Source organism: Hydra vulgaris, chromosome 09, assembly GCF_038396675.1.
Source record: "Hydra vulgaris chromosome 09, alternate assembly HydraT2T_AEP".
NCBI lineage: Eukaryota > Metazoa > Cnidaria > Hydrozoa > Anthoathecata > Hydridae > Hydra > Hydra vulgaris.
The window spans coordinates 27553924-27571990 of NC_088928.1; the positions used below are offsets into that span (position 1 = coordinate 27553924).

The 18067-nt window shown below is 28.3% G+C and overlaps 1 protein-coding gene across 1 annotated transcript in view; it reads right to left on the reverse strand.

The window, feature by feature from the left end:
- Positions 1 to 18067, reverse strand: part of LOC100204413 (spermatogenesis-defective protein 39 homolog) — an 80226-nt gene that overhangs the window by 14543 nt on the left and 47616 nt on the right. Inside the window, exons 12-13 of the mRNA XM_065805225.1 lie at positions 12866 to 12907; positions 9397 to 9486 (exon numbers count right to left, since the gene is read on the reverse strand). Coding sequence (XP_065661297.1) covers positions 9397 to 9486; positions 12866 to 12907 — 132 coding nt within the window. The remainder of the gene's footprint in view (positions 1 to 9396; positions 9487 to 12865; positions 12908 to 18067) is intronic.

Here is an 18067-nt window from a genome sequence, read left to right on the forward strand (position 1 = left end):
ATAAGATTACTTTTTTGTTTACAGAGAAACTTTTCTTGCTTTTACATTTGCAAAACCAATTATGACATCTTGAAAATTTATATTTTTTAAAGTGTTCTTTCAATTGTCAAATTTCAGATGTCAGCATTGGGAAAAACTGATTTTAACTTATTCCTATGAATTGCTTGTAAACATTCAAGTGCTGATATATTCTTTTCATTTGCCATGAACTTGGAAAACTGGATAATTTCATCAGGGAATTGTGTATCGAAGTCTGAATTATTGTCCAATTATTGCAAAAATAATATTGTAATCTTAATTAATAATTCATAAGTGGTAAAAAAAAAGAAATAAAAAAAACTTATATTTCAAAAAATATATAAAATATTTTATTACATATTTACCAACAAAAATAAGTAAATAAAAAAACAAACAACTATTAATTTAAGTGATATTTAGGGTTGCTAGATATTCTATTTGTCAGCCCGGCTAATTATATTGGAGAAGGAAAGCCCGAAAAAATTTTTGTTTATGAGACTATGAATATATTTAATATACTATTACTTTTTCTTCTTCATTGCATTACCGTATTTCTGGCTACTGGCAATTGCATTAAGTACTTTCTGATCTTTGAGAACAAAGTCATAGAGCTCAGTACACAATTTAGAAAAATTCACTGAAACTTGGAGCTCTGCGCTCACAAGTTCAACAGTCGCTCTATTTCTTTCCGACCTCCGCTTGATATTCATGAGTGGGAAGATTCTTTTACAAAATACATTACTTGCCGGTATAGACAGCAGATAGGAAACAATTTTTAGTAAATTTACAGGAACATATTTTTCACCACAACTAACGAAAAGTGTTTGCCATTTTACAGTAGCACAGTCACTTTTATCATCCGCAATAACATTTTCTAATCCTGACTTTGCTGATGAAAATTCATCGTACATGATGTCCACATTTATACTTGAAGTTAGACCTAGGACACCACAAGCAGTAATGATGTTCTCAAAGCTGGGGACAACCTGTAGTGAGAATGGCTGCAAAACACGCATAACTGCTCCAGCTAAAAAATCAAACCACTGCTCTAAATAAGTCACAGCTGTCTGCAAACCAGCACATAAGTTTGATTCAATTGACTTTTTCATTGCTGTGGGAATTAACTCTGACTTAAGGATACACTGGGTGCTAAACCCAAAAAATCTGTCGGTCATTCAACTTCTTGTTTAAGTCATACATAATATCATACAGCTCGCAACTTTTTTTTTTTCTTCTTCTTGTTAATCATCTATTTTTCTTAAATATCTTTTGTTTCATCATACTTTCCCTTTTTTCTTTTATTTTTCAACTTTTTCCTTATTAGTTTTCTTTTAGTTATTTTCTTTCCATTTTTTTTCTTTTTCTTTTTTCTTTTCTTTACTATTTAATTACTTTTTTTATCTTTTTCAGTTGAAAAAAGGACATTCGCCATTTAGCGAAGCTCTAAATGACTGATTTCCATTTTTTATCTGCACTTATGCGCATGTCACAACAAATTAATACAACTTCCGGCGTGCGACAGTGCGACTGCAAGACCAAAAAAAGTAAATAAGTAAAGTTGTAGTTATTAATAAAGTAAGTATTCAAGAAATGTGTTACTTATATTTAATCATCACAAGTTTGTGGTGGCTCGAAGATTTAGAACAATTGATGACATTTGAATGATTTTGAAACCAATTTTCATCAATTTTCGGATTTGGGACATTTAACATCCCAGGAAGGATTGAGCCGGGACGCGGGACACAGACGCTTAAATCCAGGACTTCCTGGGAAATCCGGGACATCTGGCAACCCTAGTGATATTATTTGTTCTCAAATAAAATTTAAACTCTAATCAAAATATAGTCAGTTCGCATTTCTTAATAAATAATTAAACAGTTTTGTATTTAACTTATATCTGTTTGTTTCACTTTTTCAAGTAAGTAAAAAAAGAACTTGTTCAAACTTTTTTTTAATATAGTTCGAACGTGTTCAAGTTCGAACTATATTAGAAGTTCAAGGGGGCCCTGCTGGTAGCCTAATTTTTTTGGGCTGGGCACCTAGGCTCCCAGGAACCCAGGTTAATCCGGCATTGGATTTTACATAGAAAAAGAAGATTTGTTCCACTAGAAGAACAATCAACGAAAAAAACGATAGGATACCACTCAAAATCCAAAATGTTGTTTGCTATATGTTCTTGGGAGAATCCAACAAATGGAGACTAGAACGCATAAAGCAAATTGAGAAAGAAATAACAATGGCAAAAGAAATTAAATTTTCCTCATTTATCGATTCAAGTCACACAGCAAAAACTAGATCAAGTGCTGATGACTATGATAAATGTGCAAAACAAAGAAAATATTATAACAGTAACAGCAACAACATCAACTTCTGAATCCAAGTCTGAGGCAGTATATCAAAAGCCTGAAGATTAAGAACAACAGTCCACAAGTACCAGCAAGAACTACAGCAAAATCAAAACTGCAACCAAATTAGCAACATTTTCAAAGCTATCAACCAGTAAAGAAGTAACCATTTGTCCACAGTTTTCTCAAGATGGGATTGATATTCAGACACTTTTACGATGATAAGAAATTTCTATTTCATTTAACCTTGGTATTCTGCTTTTTCGAAAAATTTGAAGTATTTTCTAAAGTAAAGTTTTCAGAAAATACCTAAATTAAATAATGCAAAATGGAGTTCCCAAGCAATACTATTCTTTTGGCATTTATTTTTCTACCAGACAGAAGAGACACACTATTCGATTCATCTCTTACAGATGGGCCAACCATTGGTTTACTGACCAAATGTACAATAGGGTGTCCCAAAAATTTATCATAAATCGAATTTTAATGTGCGGAATACTACATTTAGCATAATTTTATCCATAAAGAAAAACACAAAAAAATTAAGTTTTTAGCTTAAGCGGAAGGTTATTTAGGTGAATTCACTTTTATATAATAATTTATAATAAATAAATTTTGATTTAAAATTGATTTTTATCCTGGTCAATTTTTATTTATGTTTCGACAAAAGCATGGCCAACAATAAAATAAATGATGCGTGTTTTATAAACAATAAAAACTAATGATGCGTAAATTTGATTCAAGCCAATATATAATTAAAGTTGAAATCAAGTTAAAAAGTTGTTTTCAACCAAGAAATTCGTCTAAAACACAGGTTTGAACTTGTATATAAAACTTATTTACCAGTTTCACTATTTTTTCATTATTTTTTGTATATATTATAGAATATACTATAATCTATAGTTGTATACTACAAATGCGTCTAATGAGAATTTTTTAAATAAAATAAATTTTAGAAAATGTCTCTAAACATATATTATCACGTTAATTCACTGAGAACAGGTATTGATGATGCATCAAAAGCTACAAGGAAGAGGAGACAATTTTATTTGCTAGGGCTTTCTTTACAGAGTTTTGCTCCTAATAGACTTCCAACAAATGGAGAAATGCACAGAAGGTATTACTGGCTTAATCTCGAAAAAAGCATAAGGTAAATCTGAAAGTAATTAACAAAAGCATTACATTTTTTACACGTTTAATGTTAACTTTCTAATGTTTTTTTTTTTTTTTAAACATTTTAGCACCACACAGATCAACATCAAAATTGGTTGTCCAGTTGCTTCCGGGAAGACGTATTTAAGATGCTCCAGGTTTGCTGATGGAGTGTGCAGAGAGAATACTAAGCAGATAGTTACTGGTGTCTGTATTCTGAGAGAGCTTGTCAATTTATGGGAGCAGGCTGGGTTTTAATGACGCTTTCATTGTGACGGAGCAAACTATCAAGACCAAAATCACCAAAAAAGTCAAGGAATACCACACTTTAAAAATGCTAAAAACACTCGAACTACCAGAGGGTAGCTACAAAAAGAAGGTGAACACTTTTTTGAAAGAGAACAGTGCTCTCTTCTCTATTAATAAAACAAACATACTTGATTTAATAAAAAATGATAAAAATAGGGATGATGAGGCTAAGAAGGAAGACATAAAATTCTTGAGGCTTTGTCTGAGAGGGGATATGGTCAAATTCGGGAACATGGACAATAAATTTTGTGAAAATGCTCACAGGGCACAAGAAAAAATAATTAAGATGTCTGAAAAAATCCAAAGACATAGAGATGAAAATAAGAAAAAGGAGATTAGCTATTTGGAAAGTGACTTTTCAAGCACAGATAGTGACAATCAAACTGAGTGCGACGAACTATATTTACCTCCAGATTTGGAATTGGGGTCAGGCCGGGTATGTGTCTTTTGTCTTCTCTTTACAAGGCTGGTGGAGTTAATATTGATAATATCTCGATATCAAGATTAACTCTAAACAGGAAAACTCATAATGTTGTGGAGTCTGAGGCACAGATAGTTAGAGAGGAAAACTTTGATAAAATAAGAGGTTTAAAAGTTGTGGTACATTTCGATACCAAGATTTTGAAAAGATACGATTGGGAAAAAGGAATTTCTAAATAACGGGTGATGCGGAAGTTATCAGACAAATCCTAATTTGATTATTTGAGCATAATAATTAGTTTTTGTGGTTTTATGCGTAGACATAAACAATCTATAAACTTTAAATATTAACTTTATTATTTGAAACACAATTATTTAAAATGAGGTTAAATGCAGCTGAACAAGAATCTTTTCGAAAGTGACTAAAAATGTTTTTTGTAAATAAACCTAATACAAAAAAAAAAAAAAAAACGTGAAAACACTCCAAAATACACTATAGAACAACAAATAAAGGCAAAGAAAAGAAGCAGGAAACTAGTTAACCAACTCTATAACACAAAATCGCTTCTAGTCATCGATGACGAAAAATACTTTTGTTTTGCAGGGGACAACATGCCTGGAAATTCTGGATACTACACAAACAACAAAAAGACATGCCCAGAAAGTGTTCGTTTTATAGGAAAAGAGAAATTTCCAAAAAAATTATTAATGTGGATAGCCATATCTGACCGTGGTATGTCCGAGCCATTGTTTCGCACTTCCAAGGCTGTAGCGATCAATTCATCAACCTATATTAATGAATGTTTAGAAAAACGACTTCTTCCATTTATTCACAAGTATCATGGAAACTTTAACTATTTATTTTGGCCAGATTTAGCAAGTTCTCATTATTCTAAAGATTCTCTAAATTGGATGGACCAATATGTCTATTATGTTGATAAAGAAACCAATCCCCCAAATGTGCCTCAAGCACGACCAATTGAAAACTTTTGGGGACATTTGGCACAGAAGGTTTACGAGGGAGATTGGCAAGCTTCAACAGAGCAAGTTTTGATTGATCACATTAAACTAAAACTACAAAAAATTGATTTAAACTTTTTACAGTCGTATATGAAAGGCGTCAGAGCAAAATTGAGATCAATTGCAGATGGTGGTATTTTTTCATATAAAAAATAATATATTTTTATTAAAAGATGAATGCTTTATTTAAAAAAAATATAATAGTAGTTTGTTTTTTTATTTATAAATAAGTTATTGACGTTTTTATTTTGTCCGATAACTTCCGCATCACCCGTTATGAAGATAGAATTGCTATCAGCGCATCTTCACCAGTGTCTGGTCCACTAGACTTTCTTCTTGGCATCTTAAAAATCAAAAACTCCAAGTGAAGTGATCAAGCCATTGCAATTCAAACAATGCTTGAATACTATGAAATGTCGGATCAGATTATTGGATTGTGTTCTGACACAACATCCAGTAACACTGGTAAAAATAAAGGTGCTGTAAGTATTATTATTTCCTATGTCCTTAAAAGACCGGTTCTCTGGTTAATGTGCAGACATCACATTTATGAAAGACACGTGGCTCATGTGATGAAAGAAATATTTGGTCCTACAAGTAGTCCCAGCAAAAAACTTTATGTAATTCTCCAAAAACTATGGCCGCAGATTTAAGAAGATGTAAACAAACTTGAGAGAATTGTAAAGTTTGACTGGTCTCAAGATGCTTTCAGGCCCGGCTCATTACTGTTCAAACTTACCTTGGATACTAAAGAGTTTTGTATTACAGCTCTTCATAAGAATACTTTTCAGAGAGGTGATTACAAGTATCTTTGTGAGCTTATGGCATTTTTTCTAGGAGCTGAGTTATCGAACTTTTCATTTAAACAGCCTGGAGCTCATCATGAAGCAAGGTTTATGGCTGACTGTATATATTTACTGGTTATTCAGATGACTCAAAAGTACCACCCTGCTGATTCCGAAACAGTTGGAAAAAATACAATAAATCATCTGAAAGTCGCAAACAACTAGTATTTTTTCATGGACTCTTCTTTCTAAAAAGCCCTAATGCTTCTCAAGCACCTTCAAATGATTTAATGGCATTCGATATTGCTTTTCAGTTACAAACAGTAGACAAGTTTAAAGAATTTGCAGCAATAGGAAAGGTTCTTTACCAAAGTCTTAAGCGTCACACTTGGTATCTGTCTCCACAACAAGTCATTTTTGCTCTTGCTGATAAGGATCTGAAAACCGAAGTTAAGACCAACATGTTAAACAAACTGCTTTCTTATGATATCCCGCAATTAAAAGGTCTGATTAAAAAGAGACCTGAAACTAAGGTTGAAATTATTCCTACATCAAAATTAGAAGACTTTGTCAACGAGCAGTCCTACCTTTTGTTCTTGCTATTGGAGATCTCCAAGAAGGAAGTTCTGCTATGGAAAGAAAAAGGCATCGATGCATGTGAAAAGGAGGAAGTTTCCCAGTCTTTTACTTACTTTTTAAAGTGCGTATGAGCACTTGCAGTTGTAAATGACCATGCAGAACACCACATTAAGTTAATTCAAGATTTCATAGAGAGAACACACAATGAAGACAGGCTTCAGGATACTCTCCAGGTATTTTCTTCAATAATACGAAATATAAATGTGATTTTCAGTTGTTATTAATAATGATGGTTGTTAATGTATATGTAGTACTTTTTATAAATTTATGTATTTGTAATTTAGGTAGTTCAGAAGAGCCGTAAAAGGTTTCAAAGAACGCTACAAAGAAAGATTTAAAAATTATTTAGTTAAATATTATTTGTATTAATAATATTGGTTTATGTTATTTTACATTATGTTATATTATTTTTTGATGATTGAAAAAAGTGATTTTTTGATGTTGAAAAGGTCAAACTTTTATATCTCATAGTTTTCGAACGTTAAAAGATTTTTGTGTCAATTTTAAATTTTATCGACGAATATAGATTTAGTTGAGAATAGTAAAAAAAATTACGTATCACCTTGTTGCTCTTACGTTTAGGGCAGTTGTAGCTAAAACTTTAGGGCATTTTGTTCCCAGGATCCAATCATTGTAATTTTTTGCAAAGCATCCTTATTTAACATAAGTATAAACATATATGTTTGGAGTTTGTTCTATGTCTGAAAATTAAATTCAAACGTTAAAAAATGCTGTATCTGCGCATGCGCCTGCATTCTAAAAATTATTTGCTGTTTATTTTGTTGCATTTAAAACAAATTTCTCTTTAAAATTGATGATTTATTTTGTAAAAAAATTTACTTAAAAAGTTTACGACAAGCATATTTGTTTGTTTAACACGCAGCAATTTTTTTGTTTGCTTAGGTAACAATTGTAATCGGAATAATATGAACTAAGTTATTATTAAGTCAAGTTTTATTTAATAAATTGAATTCACCTAAATAACCTTCTAACTTGAGCTAAAAACTTAATTTTTTGTTTTGTTTTTCTTTATGGATAAAATTATGCTAAATGTAGTATTCCGCACATTAAAATTCGATTTATGATATATTTTTGGGACACCCTAATGTACAATGCAGATGATTATTGGAAGCTATGTAGCAGCTTGCACGATCATAAAAAAGTGTTAAACTTAGTGAAAAAGTTTTGTAATCAAAAACTATCAAGACTGCAAATTCCCAAAACAATTCAGTGTGTTGAATAAGCAATCAAGTGTCTTCAATATCTTTTTGAAATCTTTAAAAAAAAAAGAGAACCTCTAGCTTGAACTTATTTTGTCTAACAAAGCATAAGAATTGTATATTACGTTTTAATTGAGTTGAACACAACATTTTTTTAATACAGTAGCTTTTCGTGCTTGTAATTGTTATTTTACATTTATTTATAATTTGAAGTGTTATGGTGTAACAGTAAACTGTTAAATGCCTTAAAACTACATAATAACTCTCCAGTTAAAAAAATTAGAATTCAAAAATAACAATCATAAATTTTTTAGGAATTTTATCGATACGTATAAATGGTCAACTTGAACTTTTGGTTTTGGTTTGAAGCCAATTATCACAACTACTTTGTACAACTCAATACCGCTAATCTAGCTATAAAAAATCAATACCATCAATTTATGCTATAAAAAATCCATACCGCTATTTTATGCTATAAAGAATGACTTACTACAAAATACCTTGTTACAAGGCAACATAGACTATGATATAAAATATCAACAAAAAATATCAAAAAAAATGCATGATGGTTAAACTTTAAAAGAATTTTATCTTTTAACAAAATGGCACTTTTGGTCTTTATTCAATTAATATATTCCAGAATTTATAGCATACTATAAAAATAATTATTTATGTTATAAAAATAATTAAACTATAAAAATATTACTAAAAAAAACTTTATATTATTTTATTAACAACCTTTATTCCATTTTAACAATTTATTGTTAGAATGGAATAAAGATGGAAAATTGATGAAAATTGTTCCTTAATCTAACTTTGCTTCCATTATAAAAAAAGTTTTATAGGTTTTTTTCCATTTTATAGGTTTTTTTCCAATCATTTTACTTAGTTGCACTCCACCATTATGCCTTCTATGTATCTGAGGATTCTATACCTCTTAACTATCTAAGTCATGTCACATATTCATTTTACTTTCATATTAGCTCAAGTTTTCACTTTAGAAGGTATAGCATGACTTTTTTCTCTATTTTTACAATGTCACGGCTTTCCGACCAATACAGCCCCACTTTGTAACTCTAAATCCACTGTTTCACAATACACACAGCTTTATCATATGTTCAATAACTCTTCGGACAAATAATCTTTTCTTTATACTAAAGTTATTGAAAGTCCATTTTTTATACAGTTTTGCTCATTTAAGCATTTTATTATTTTTATCAAAATATTTTAATTAAAATACTTTTATATTTATTAAATTATCTGATAATGCAAAAAAAGCATTAAAAAATTATCAAATTTAAGCATTTTTTAAATTATGAACAGTAGTGTATACAACATGATAAATATATATACAACACAAATAATTATGAACAGTAGTGTATACAACATGATAATTATATATACAACACATGATAATTATATATGCAACCAACAATTATATATACAACCTATGGAGTGAAATCAATAAAAATTAGATAAAAAACAAACTGTAGAGGTTAGTAAATGTTCAACTTCAGTCCACTTGTGGAGACTTGCAATTGGAGGTAGAACAGCCCATTCAAACTGTTTATTAGTGATCTAAAAACAAAAAACTCAATTTCTAATCATTAAATTTTGAAGTTTGATATTAACATTATATTGGTGCAGTTCTTTAGCTGTGGTAAAAAAAAATTACCTAGGAAAATAAAAATTCAAAACACAGTCACTCAAAAAATCATTCTTTATTTTTTTTCTATATTACTTTAAAAGTAATTTTTTACAGAACTCCTAAGACTAGGATTTAACTTCTATCTTTCTATAGTTTTTTACTGCAGAAATAGTCAATAGTAGTAAATAGGTGACATCAGTACAGTAGTAGTAAATAGGTGACACCAGTTCAGTAGTAGTAAATAGGCAACATCAGTTCAGTAGCAGTAAATAGGTGACATCAGTTTAGTAGTAGTAAATAAGTAATGTCAGTTAGTTTCTAAACAACATGTCAAAAAAATCACCCCAAATAATTGTTAAAAATCAAAGTTTTGTATGTAGAGTTGCCCTAAAACAGCTTTTCTTGAGTAAAAAAAAACAAAAGAAAGGATTGGGCTAAGGAACATTTGCAATGACTCTCAATGAAGACAAATATTATGGCCAGATGAAATAAAAATATATTTGTTTACTTCCTTTGATATCACATGCAAAGGAAGGAAAAGTTATGTATGCTTAAGTCCTAAATGTATGAGAACAACTGTCAAACACAGAGGATGTACCATTAAACATTAACTACCATTATTATAATGTTTTTCTATATACTTATACTATATAATTTATTTATTTTTACTTATATACTTTTAACTTATTTTTTTTTTAAATTATAGAACAAATGATGGTTTGGAGTGCCTTTGCTCTGAGTAGCAAACTCAAACTCATTGACAGAATAGTGACAAAAGAAGTTTATACTGATATAATGAAATGGAAACTGAGATTAAGTGCCAGAAGAACAGACTTCTTGCAATTTTATCTTTCAAGGGGGGAGGTTGGGGATGGAGGGTATGCATCCCTCCCACCAGAAAAAAAGTGGTACAAAATACGAAAAAATTTTAACATCCTCTCCCCCCCTCCCACCACCACCAAAAATTCCTGGATCCATCACTGAACAGGACAAAGATTCAAAATACACATCAAAGTTAGTAGTTCATAAATTAAAAGTATTAAGATGAAGATTTAGGTTCCTCACCAGACCTTATTTATGTTAAATCAGACAAAAGTAATACAAAGTACGCGTAAAAGTATTTATTTGTCATCATTAATTAGGACAAAAGTAAATAACATCAATGATTACTCTTCATAGTTTGCTTTAAAAAAGTTCGTGCATCTAAAGTTTCGTCATTTAAAGAACTTCTTATTTCAGTAGCAAAAAGTCCAAGACTAGAAAAAGCTCCTTCAGCTTCTACGGATAGAGAAGAAATCAATTGAAGAGCTTTGAAAAGTAAATCTAAATACTTGGCCCTAGCTTTGCTAGCTTCAAAAACAGACTTTTAAACAAGGTTTGTTCCAATTTCCTGATGGTCAAGTTTCATTTTAGTGTCTGATTGTTCAATAAAAAGTTTAAGTTGTTAAGCTAAATTTAATTCATTTTTTACGTTACCAGATACTATCAGTTATACTATTTACTTCCTTGTCATCATCAGAGCTATCGTCAGATGGCTGAAATAATCGCTGAATGAGACTATTAGCAAGATTAGTAATTTTTTTTTTTAATCTTGTTGCCAAATTGGTCATCTTTATTTTAGACATTCGGATTTGACAAGTATTTCACGAGATAAATTAAATAAATTCTTTCAATAATTCTATATTCAAATATCTGTTTAACAAGTTGACTTATAGGTGTATTAGCTTCATGAAGTTTTTTCTTATAAATTCAATCACAATTTCAGAATACAAAAGATCAGCCTCTCCATTTGAAATAGTATTAATGGCCAATTTTAGTGGTTTTAAAGCAACACAAAGTTCATTTATGACATCAAGCTCATTTTTAGTTAGAATAAATAAGAGCTATTTGCACATAGTTAGAATAAATAAGAGCTATTTGCACATCCAAAAAATGTTCAAGCATATCAATAGTGCTGCTCCATCTTGTCCTTGAATCACAAATCAAAGTTTTTTCTTTTCCAAACTTTTCAATTATATTTGGTTGAAGTTCATCATCATTGCTCACTGGTGATCTACGAAATTTTTTAACCAATTTTCTTATTTTTTTCACAGTTTCTTGATATTCAAGTTTCAATAATAGAATAGAATCCTCACTAACTTTATGAACACTTTGAATATTATTACCAACTTCAGTCTCATCTTCATCATCACTGTAACCTTGATCATAATCTACAGCTTCCATATCACCATCAACAGGGTTATAATCAGAACCATGTGCATCAACTTTGTTTTTTGTAAAAAGCACATCAATCATACATAATGAATAGCTTGGCTGTAACACATTTGATGTTCAGGTATAGTGTTGTGACCAATTTTTATTATTAAGCTAGCTCCATCAGTAACAGAAGCTACAATATTTTTGTTTTAAATTTAAATCAAATGAATTAAGCTTATCACTAATCAATTTAATGGCTTTTGTTGCTGGCATTGTACCTTGGATTTTTATCATTCCAAGCACTTGAAATTCTTCATCATGATGTAGATTTAAGTTTATATATCTTCTGTTTTTTACAGTATACTCATCAAATGTAAGAGTAAATTTAGGTTTATCTTCAAGTTTCATTTTCAAAGAACTTATAACTTGTTTCTTGACTAACGTGAAGTATTTAATGACAAGATTGCGTACAGTTTGAGGACTTTGAGGGATTTGGTATCCTTGGGAACAAAATGTTGATTGTAAAGCTTCACTTTTAGCAATGGTGTGAAAGCTGATTTCATCAATAGCTGATAGTTGACTCAAAATTTCAGGTATAGTTTTATGGTCATTTTTGAAACAAACTTTCAATTTGCGGTATTTTGGCAGCAGGAATATTTGCTAATTTCATATTTGTGTTTTGTTTTTAAATGCCTTGTAATAGCTGTTGTTGTTAAGCCAGGTGTTTTGAAAATAATTTTACAGAGTTTACACTTTGAACTCTGTTATTCTTCAGAAAATTTTAAATATCCCCATGTCTCAGATCTTCTAGTTGTGCTAATATCTTTAAACTTATCCATATTTTTTATTTTTTATTTTTATTTAGTACAACTAAAACTTTTATTAGCTTGTCAACGTTATATTATCTTCTTTTTTTTAATTCAGAAATTTTAATGATCTATTTTATGGGTATCACCATGGGATTTCTTTAACAATCAAAATATGTAATACATGTAACTATTTTAATTTTAAAACTTAAAAGTAAAGTTTTAAATCGTTTGTTACATATTCCTTTGTATTATTGCCCTATTAAGAACTATATTTATAAATATTAGTTATTGAAAAATAACTTACTTCAACAGTTTTCTTGAATTTTTCAGGATAATGCTCAGAATTCTGAAATTGAAAAATGAGTGATAAAAAGAACCATCATCAAAATTAACTAAAATTATTTTAAATTGGTTTCTGCATATTTAATATATATATATATATATATATATATATATATATATATATATATATATATATATATATATATATATATATATATATATATATATATATACATACATATATACATACATAAATATATATATATATATATATAATATATTATATAAATAAATATATATATATATATATATATATATATATATATATATATATATATATATATATATATATATATATATATATATATATATATATATATATTGTTACACATTTTATTCAATGTTAGTATATCCACACGTTTTATTCAGTGCAAATATCCAGTTCACACTGTTAATTTAGAATTAGAATAGTAGTTGATTTATTCAATAATAGACATATTAGTAAAAACTTCATTCAATAAATTTGCAACATTTCAAGAAAATTATAAAAATTTTGTTTACACTATATACTTCTGAATTTATATTATATATTCAATATATTATATTTAATTTTCAGCAATGTATTTACCCAGGTTATCCTTTAGAAAGTAATTAAATAAACAAAAAAAATGCCAAAATGACATATTAATGTCATTTTTTATTTAATAGAGATTTACAATTTAGTATTTTCTGACATTTTACTAGCAAAGAACTACAAATTCTTTTTGTAAACCATATTTTTATAACACCGTACTCATATATTCTGTGAAATCTTTTGAACTATACACACAATGACTTTCATAATATAGGTTCATAATTCTGATAGTTAGCAATCAGTGTTTGCAAAACAATTTTACAAATAAATTGCGACTCGTTAAGATATATTTTATTTTACCTGAAAACTTCACCAGTTCAAATTCCTTTTAAAGTGGTGGATGAGGCAATCAAAAAGTTCCACTGGAATTCATGGGAAGGATTTATGGAATTATGGGAATACTTGCAACAAAGCTGCAAATTTATATGAGGAATAATCAACATTCCAAAAAGAATTCCAAAAGAAAAATTTCCAGTGTAAAAAATAAGATCAATTCAAAGAAAGCAAGACCAATTTAAAGAGAAGATGATGGAACTCTGACTGTCAATCTGCAGCTTTAACTAGAAATATGTGCTTGGGGATAAAAACCTTAGCACTTTCAAGGTAATTGAGATTTTTATAGGCTTTTAGTTAAAGTTTTTTTTACTTCACTTTTTTTAATGTTTTCTAGCAGGTTGACATGAGATAGAAACCATTGAAAACAAATCAAAAACCCATTTTTAATTTTTGACCTTTTTTCTAAAAATAAACGACATTCAAAAAATAAGGGGGTTCTAAATTTTATATGAACTATATTTTTTGAGCATCAAAATATATTTTGATAAAACTTGAAATCTAAATATTAGCACAGTAGTAGTTGCAATTCTGTCCCTTTTCCTTTTTTGTCCCCAATTTCTGTCCCTTGACAAAAAATCTTGAAATGCAGAAAAATGTTCTCCATCTACTGACATATGTGTCAGTAGAGGGGGAACTTTTCAAATACAAAATTCAGATAAATGAAATTTGTCTGAATTTTGTATTTGAACTTTATCACCATGATGATAAAGTTCAAATACAATCATTTCCTGTCTGTATTAATTGAAAACATTCAAAAAAGTGTAAAAAACTATTTAAAAAAACAACCAAGTACCTTTTTAAAACCTCAGGGTTTCTATATATTTTAGGTATGTAATTGAGGAATGAAGTGTTTTTTTGAAAAAAAAACTGACAACAGTTTTTTTTTCAAAAAGTTCTTAGATTTTTATCAGTGATCAACAATTTTACTTACATGGTGTTCAGATGGAAGAAATTTCGTCAGTCAATATTGCATCTAACAGACATGAATTAGTAAAATTCTCATTCATTGGCTCACCACAATAGCAACGTATTTTTCACTGTGTACTTTAAAACTTTTAGCTACTGCTCATTTTAAATTTACATAAAATTAAGATAAAAAAAATAAGGTGCTAACATATAATCCAAGGATGATGATGAAACCAGAGTAAAAAAATCCAAGGATGTTGATGAATTTGAGAGTAAAATTTTGATTGAGTTGAATAAGTTGTTATCAGATTGTAATGATTTTTCTCAACATTTTTGATTTTATTGACCCTGGTGTACTTCTAGATTCTTGGTTGGAAATGTGATGGTAATAGGTCAAACAATGGCAATCTATAAAGATCCCTGTTCTAAATTAATACCAAAATATACAATAGAATTAAACATCTTTTCTAATCTTATTTCTTATAACTTACACCACACAATTAGAAATATGATGATTTACCTTCAGGTTCATTATGGTTTCTTTTTTTATGACTTAACAGGTAATCTTTTTACACTTTAGCAGGAAAAGCATTAAGAGCATTTTCAATATAAATTCATATGTTTAGATGTGTATATATATATATATATATATATATATATATATATATATATATATATATATATATATATATATATATATATATATATATATATATATGCTCTGTGATAAGTCCTTACAGTCTTATCACAGAGCACCACCGATGAGCATTTAATCGGAAGTTCATGCCTCCTTCCTAACCGATGTCGTTAAACTTGCTAAGAAGTAGGGTTTGAACCACGGATCCTTTGTTTCTGAGGCAAGTGCGCTACCACTGCACCACGGCTGCTCATATATATACATGTATATATACATATATATATATATACATATATACATATATATATACATATATATATATATACATATATATAAATACATATATATATATATATATAAACATATGACATCATATTAATTTAGAGAGCTGTAAATTTTCAGTACATAAAACTGATATAGGGAGCACATAAATTGGAATCGCTGCTACATTGCCTGAGGGTTTGGGTTAGAGCAGCAATTTTTTTATTAGTCTTTATTTTTATCTCCTTTTTCTGAAAATTTAAATGCAAAAGTATATCAATCTTTGATAATATATATATATATATATATATATATATATATATATATATATATATATATATATATATATATATATATATATACATATATATATACATATAATTTTTTAATTTGTAAAACTCTTATTAACAAAAAAAAAATACATGTTTCGACTAACACTAGCCATCTTTAGTTAAACTAAATATTTAAAACTTGTTAAAATATCTATAAAGGTGTTAAAAAAAACAATACAAAATATAATTATTCTCATACAAACTAATAATAATATAATTACAAAAATACAATAAAATCAATTATAAAGTTTGACATACCATACTAAAGAAATAAAAAATAATAAAAGAATAAGTTAAAAAGATATGCAATATGTATAGAAAATAGTAGCTAAATAGAAAGTTTTAATTGGACACTGTTAATCTGTTTATTTATACCACGTTTTAACATTTTTCTTTAAGTTTTAACTCAAATTTATTAGATGCTGAATCTAAACAGAAAAACACATTATTTAGTTGTATGAAACAATTTTGATTAGCATGGAGATGCATATAGATATGACATAAGGGACAAAAAGTTTAAGTGAACATGACTAGTGTTATTTGAAATATGTTTTTTATTAATAAAATGGTTTTATTAATTAAAAATTTGTCTTGCTCATGAATACTTAAATATTTCATTATTTGTCTAATTATAACTATAGATCAAGTTCTACAAACTTTTCAAACGACCTAAGTAGTTGCTTGTCTGTTGCAGCTTTAACATAGTAAATATTTATATTTTCATTAAGCAACCTCTTTGTGTGTATATATATATATATATATATATATATATATATATATATATATATATATATATGTATATATATATATATATATATATATATATATATATATATATATATATATATATATATACACACAAAGAGGTTGCTTAATGAAAATATAAATATTTACTATGTTAAAGCTGCAACAGACAAGCAACTACTTAGGTCGTTTGAAAAGTTTGTAGAACTTGATCTATAGTTATAATAAGACAAATAATGAAATATTTATATATGATCTTAAACTGTATTTAATTATAAACATTTTAATTAGGGGTGAGCAAAACCGGATATCCTGATAAATTCTGATTCTGATTTTAGCAAAAACCAGACCGGATATTCAGCCTGGTTTTGCTATGAGTAACTATGGTTTCAACTATGGGTGAACTTTTTGCTCACCCATAGTTGAAACCATTCTTTCCTGTGTTAAAGTGAACATCCCTAATATATATAACAGGTGATAACTAAAAATCCGGACAAAGTTTAAAGGATCATAACTTCCTCATTTTTTAATGTTTTATAAAAGTAAAAAAAGTATTTTATAGAGAATTATTTAATTTATTCAATATAATATTCAGTTTGATTTTTGACTGTATTTTACATTCGGTCCTAACTGGTGATTTAAAGTAAAATACAATTCATCGTCAATAATCCATTCAAAGTCTTGGTAATTTTGGTAAAGCCGACTGATGCATGTTCGAATTCTTAGCACCATTTGCTCATCTCGCTTCGAAATCTTTTGCTTTTTATAATATTTGATAGCAGACTGATTTCTGAGTATATTATTCACATACGGTTGCGAAATACTGAATTTACAAGCTATTTGCCTCTGTGAAATACCATCTTGATGGTCAAACATGATTTTAAGCTTAGAAACCTTACTTTTTGGCATTTTTTTGGCAATACAACCACTTCCAGGCTTTCTTTCATGTCCAAATTTGTTTTCAGTACGTTTTATTATGTCATAAATGGTAGTTCTTGGAATATTTTCAGCAAGAAAATGCTTTACTATGTATGTTTTGCCTAGATTTATATTTTCCAAATAAAACTCATACACACGTTTACGCTGCTCACCTTCGTTTTTTTGGTTCACCTTCATTTTTAAATGATTGATTCAAATTCAAACTTTTTATGTTTTCTAAAAAAAGAATATGTGAGCTAAATAAATATATTTTAATTATGTATACTTATTAAAACACGAAGCAAAATTAACTAATACTTTGTCCAGATTTTTAGTTATCACCCGATATATATATATATATATATATATATATATATATATATAATATATATATATATATATATATAAACACATACACACACATACATACACAATATGTAAACCTATTCATTTAGT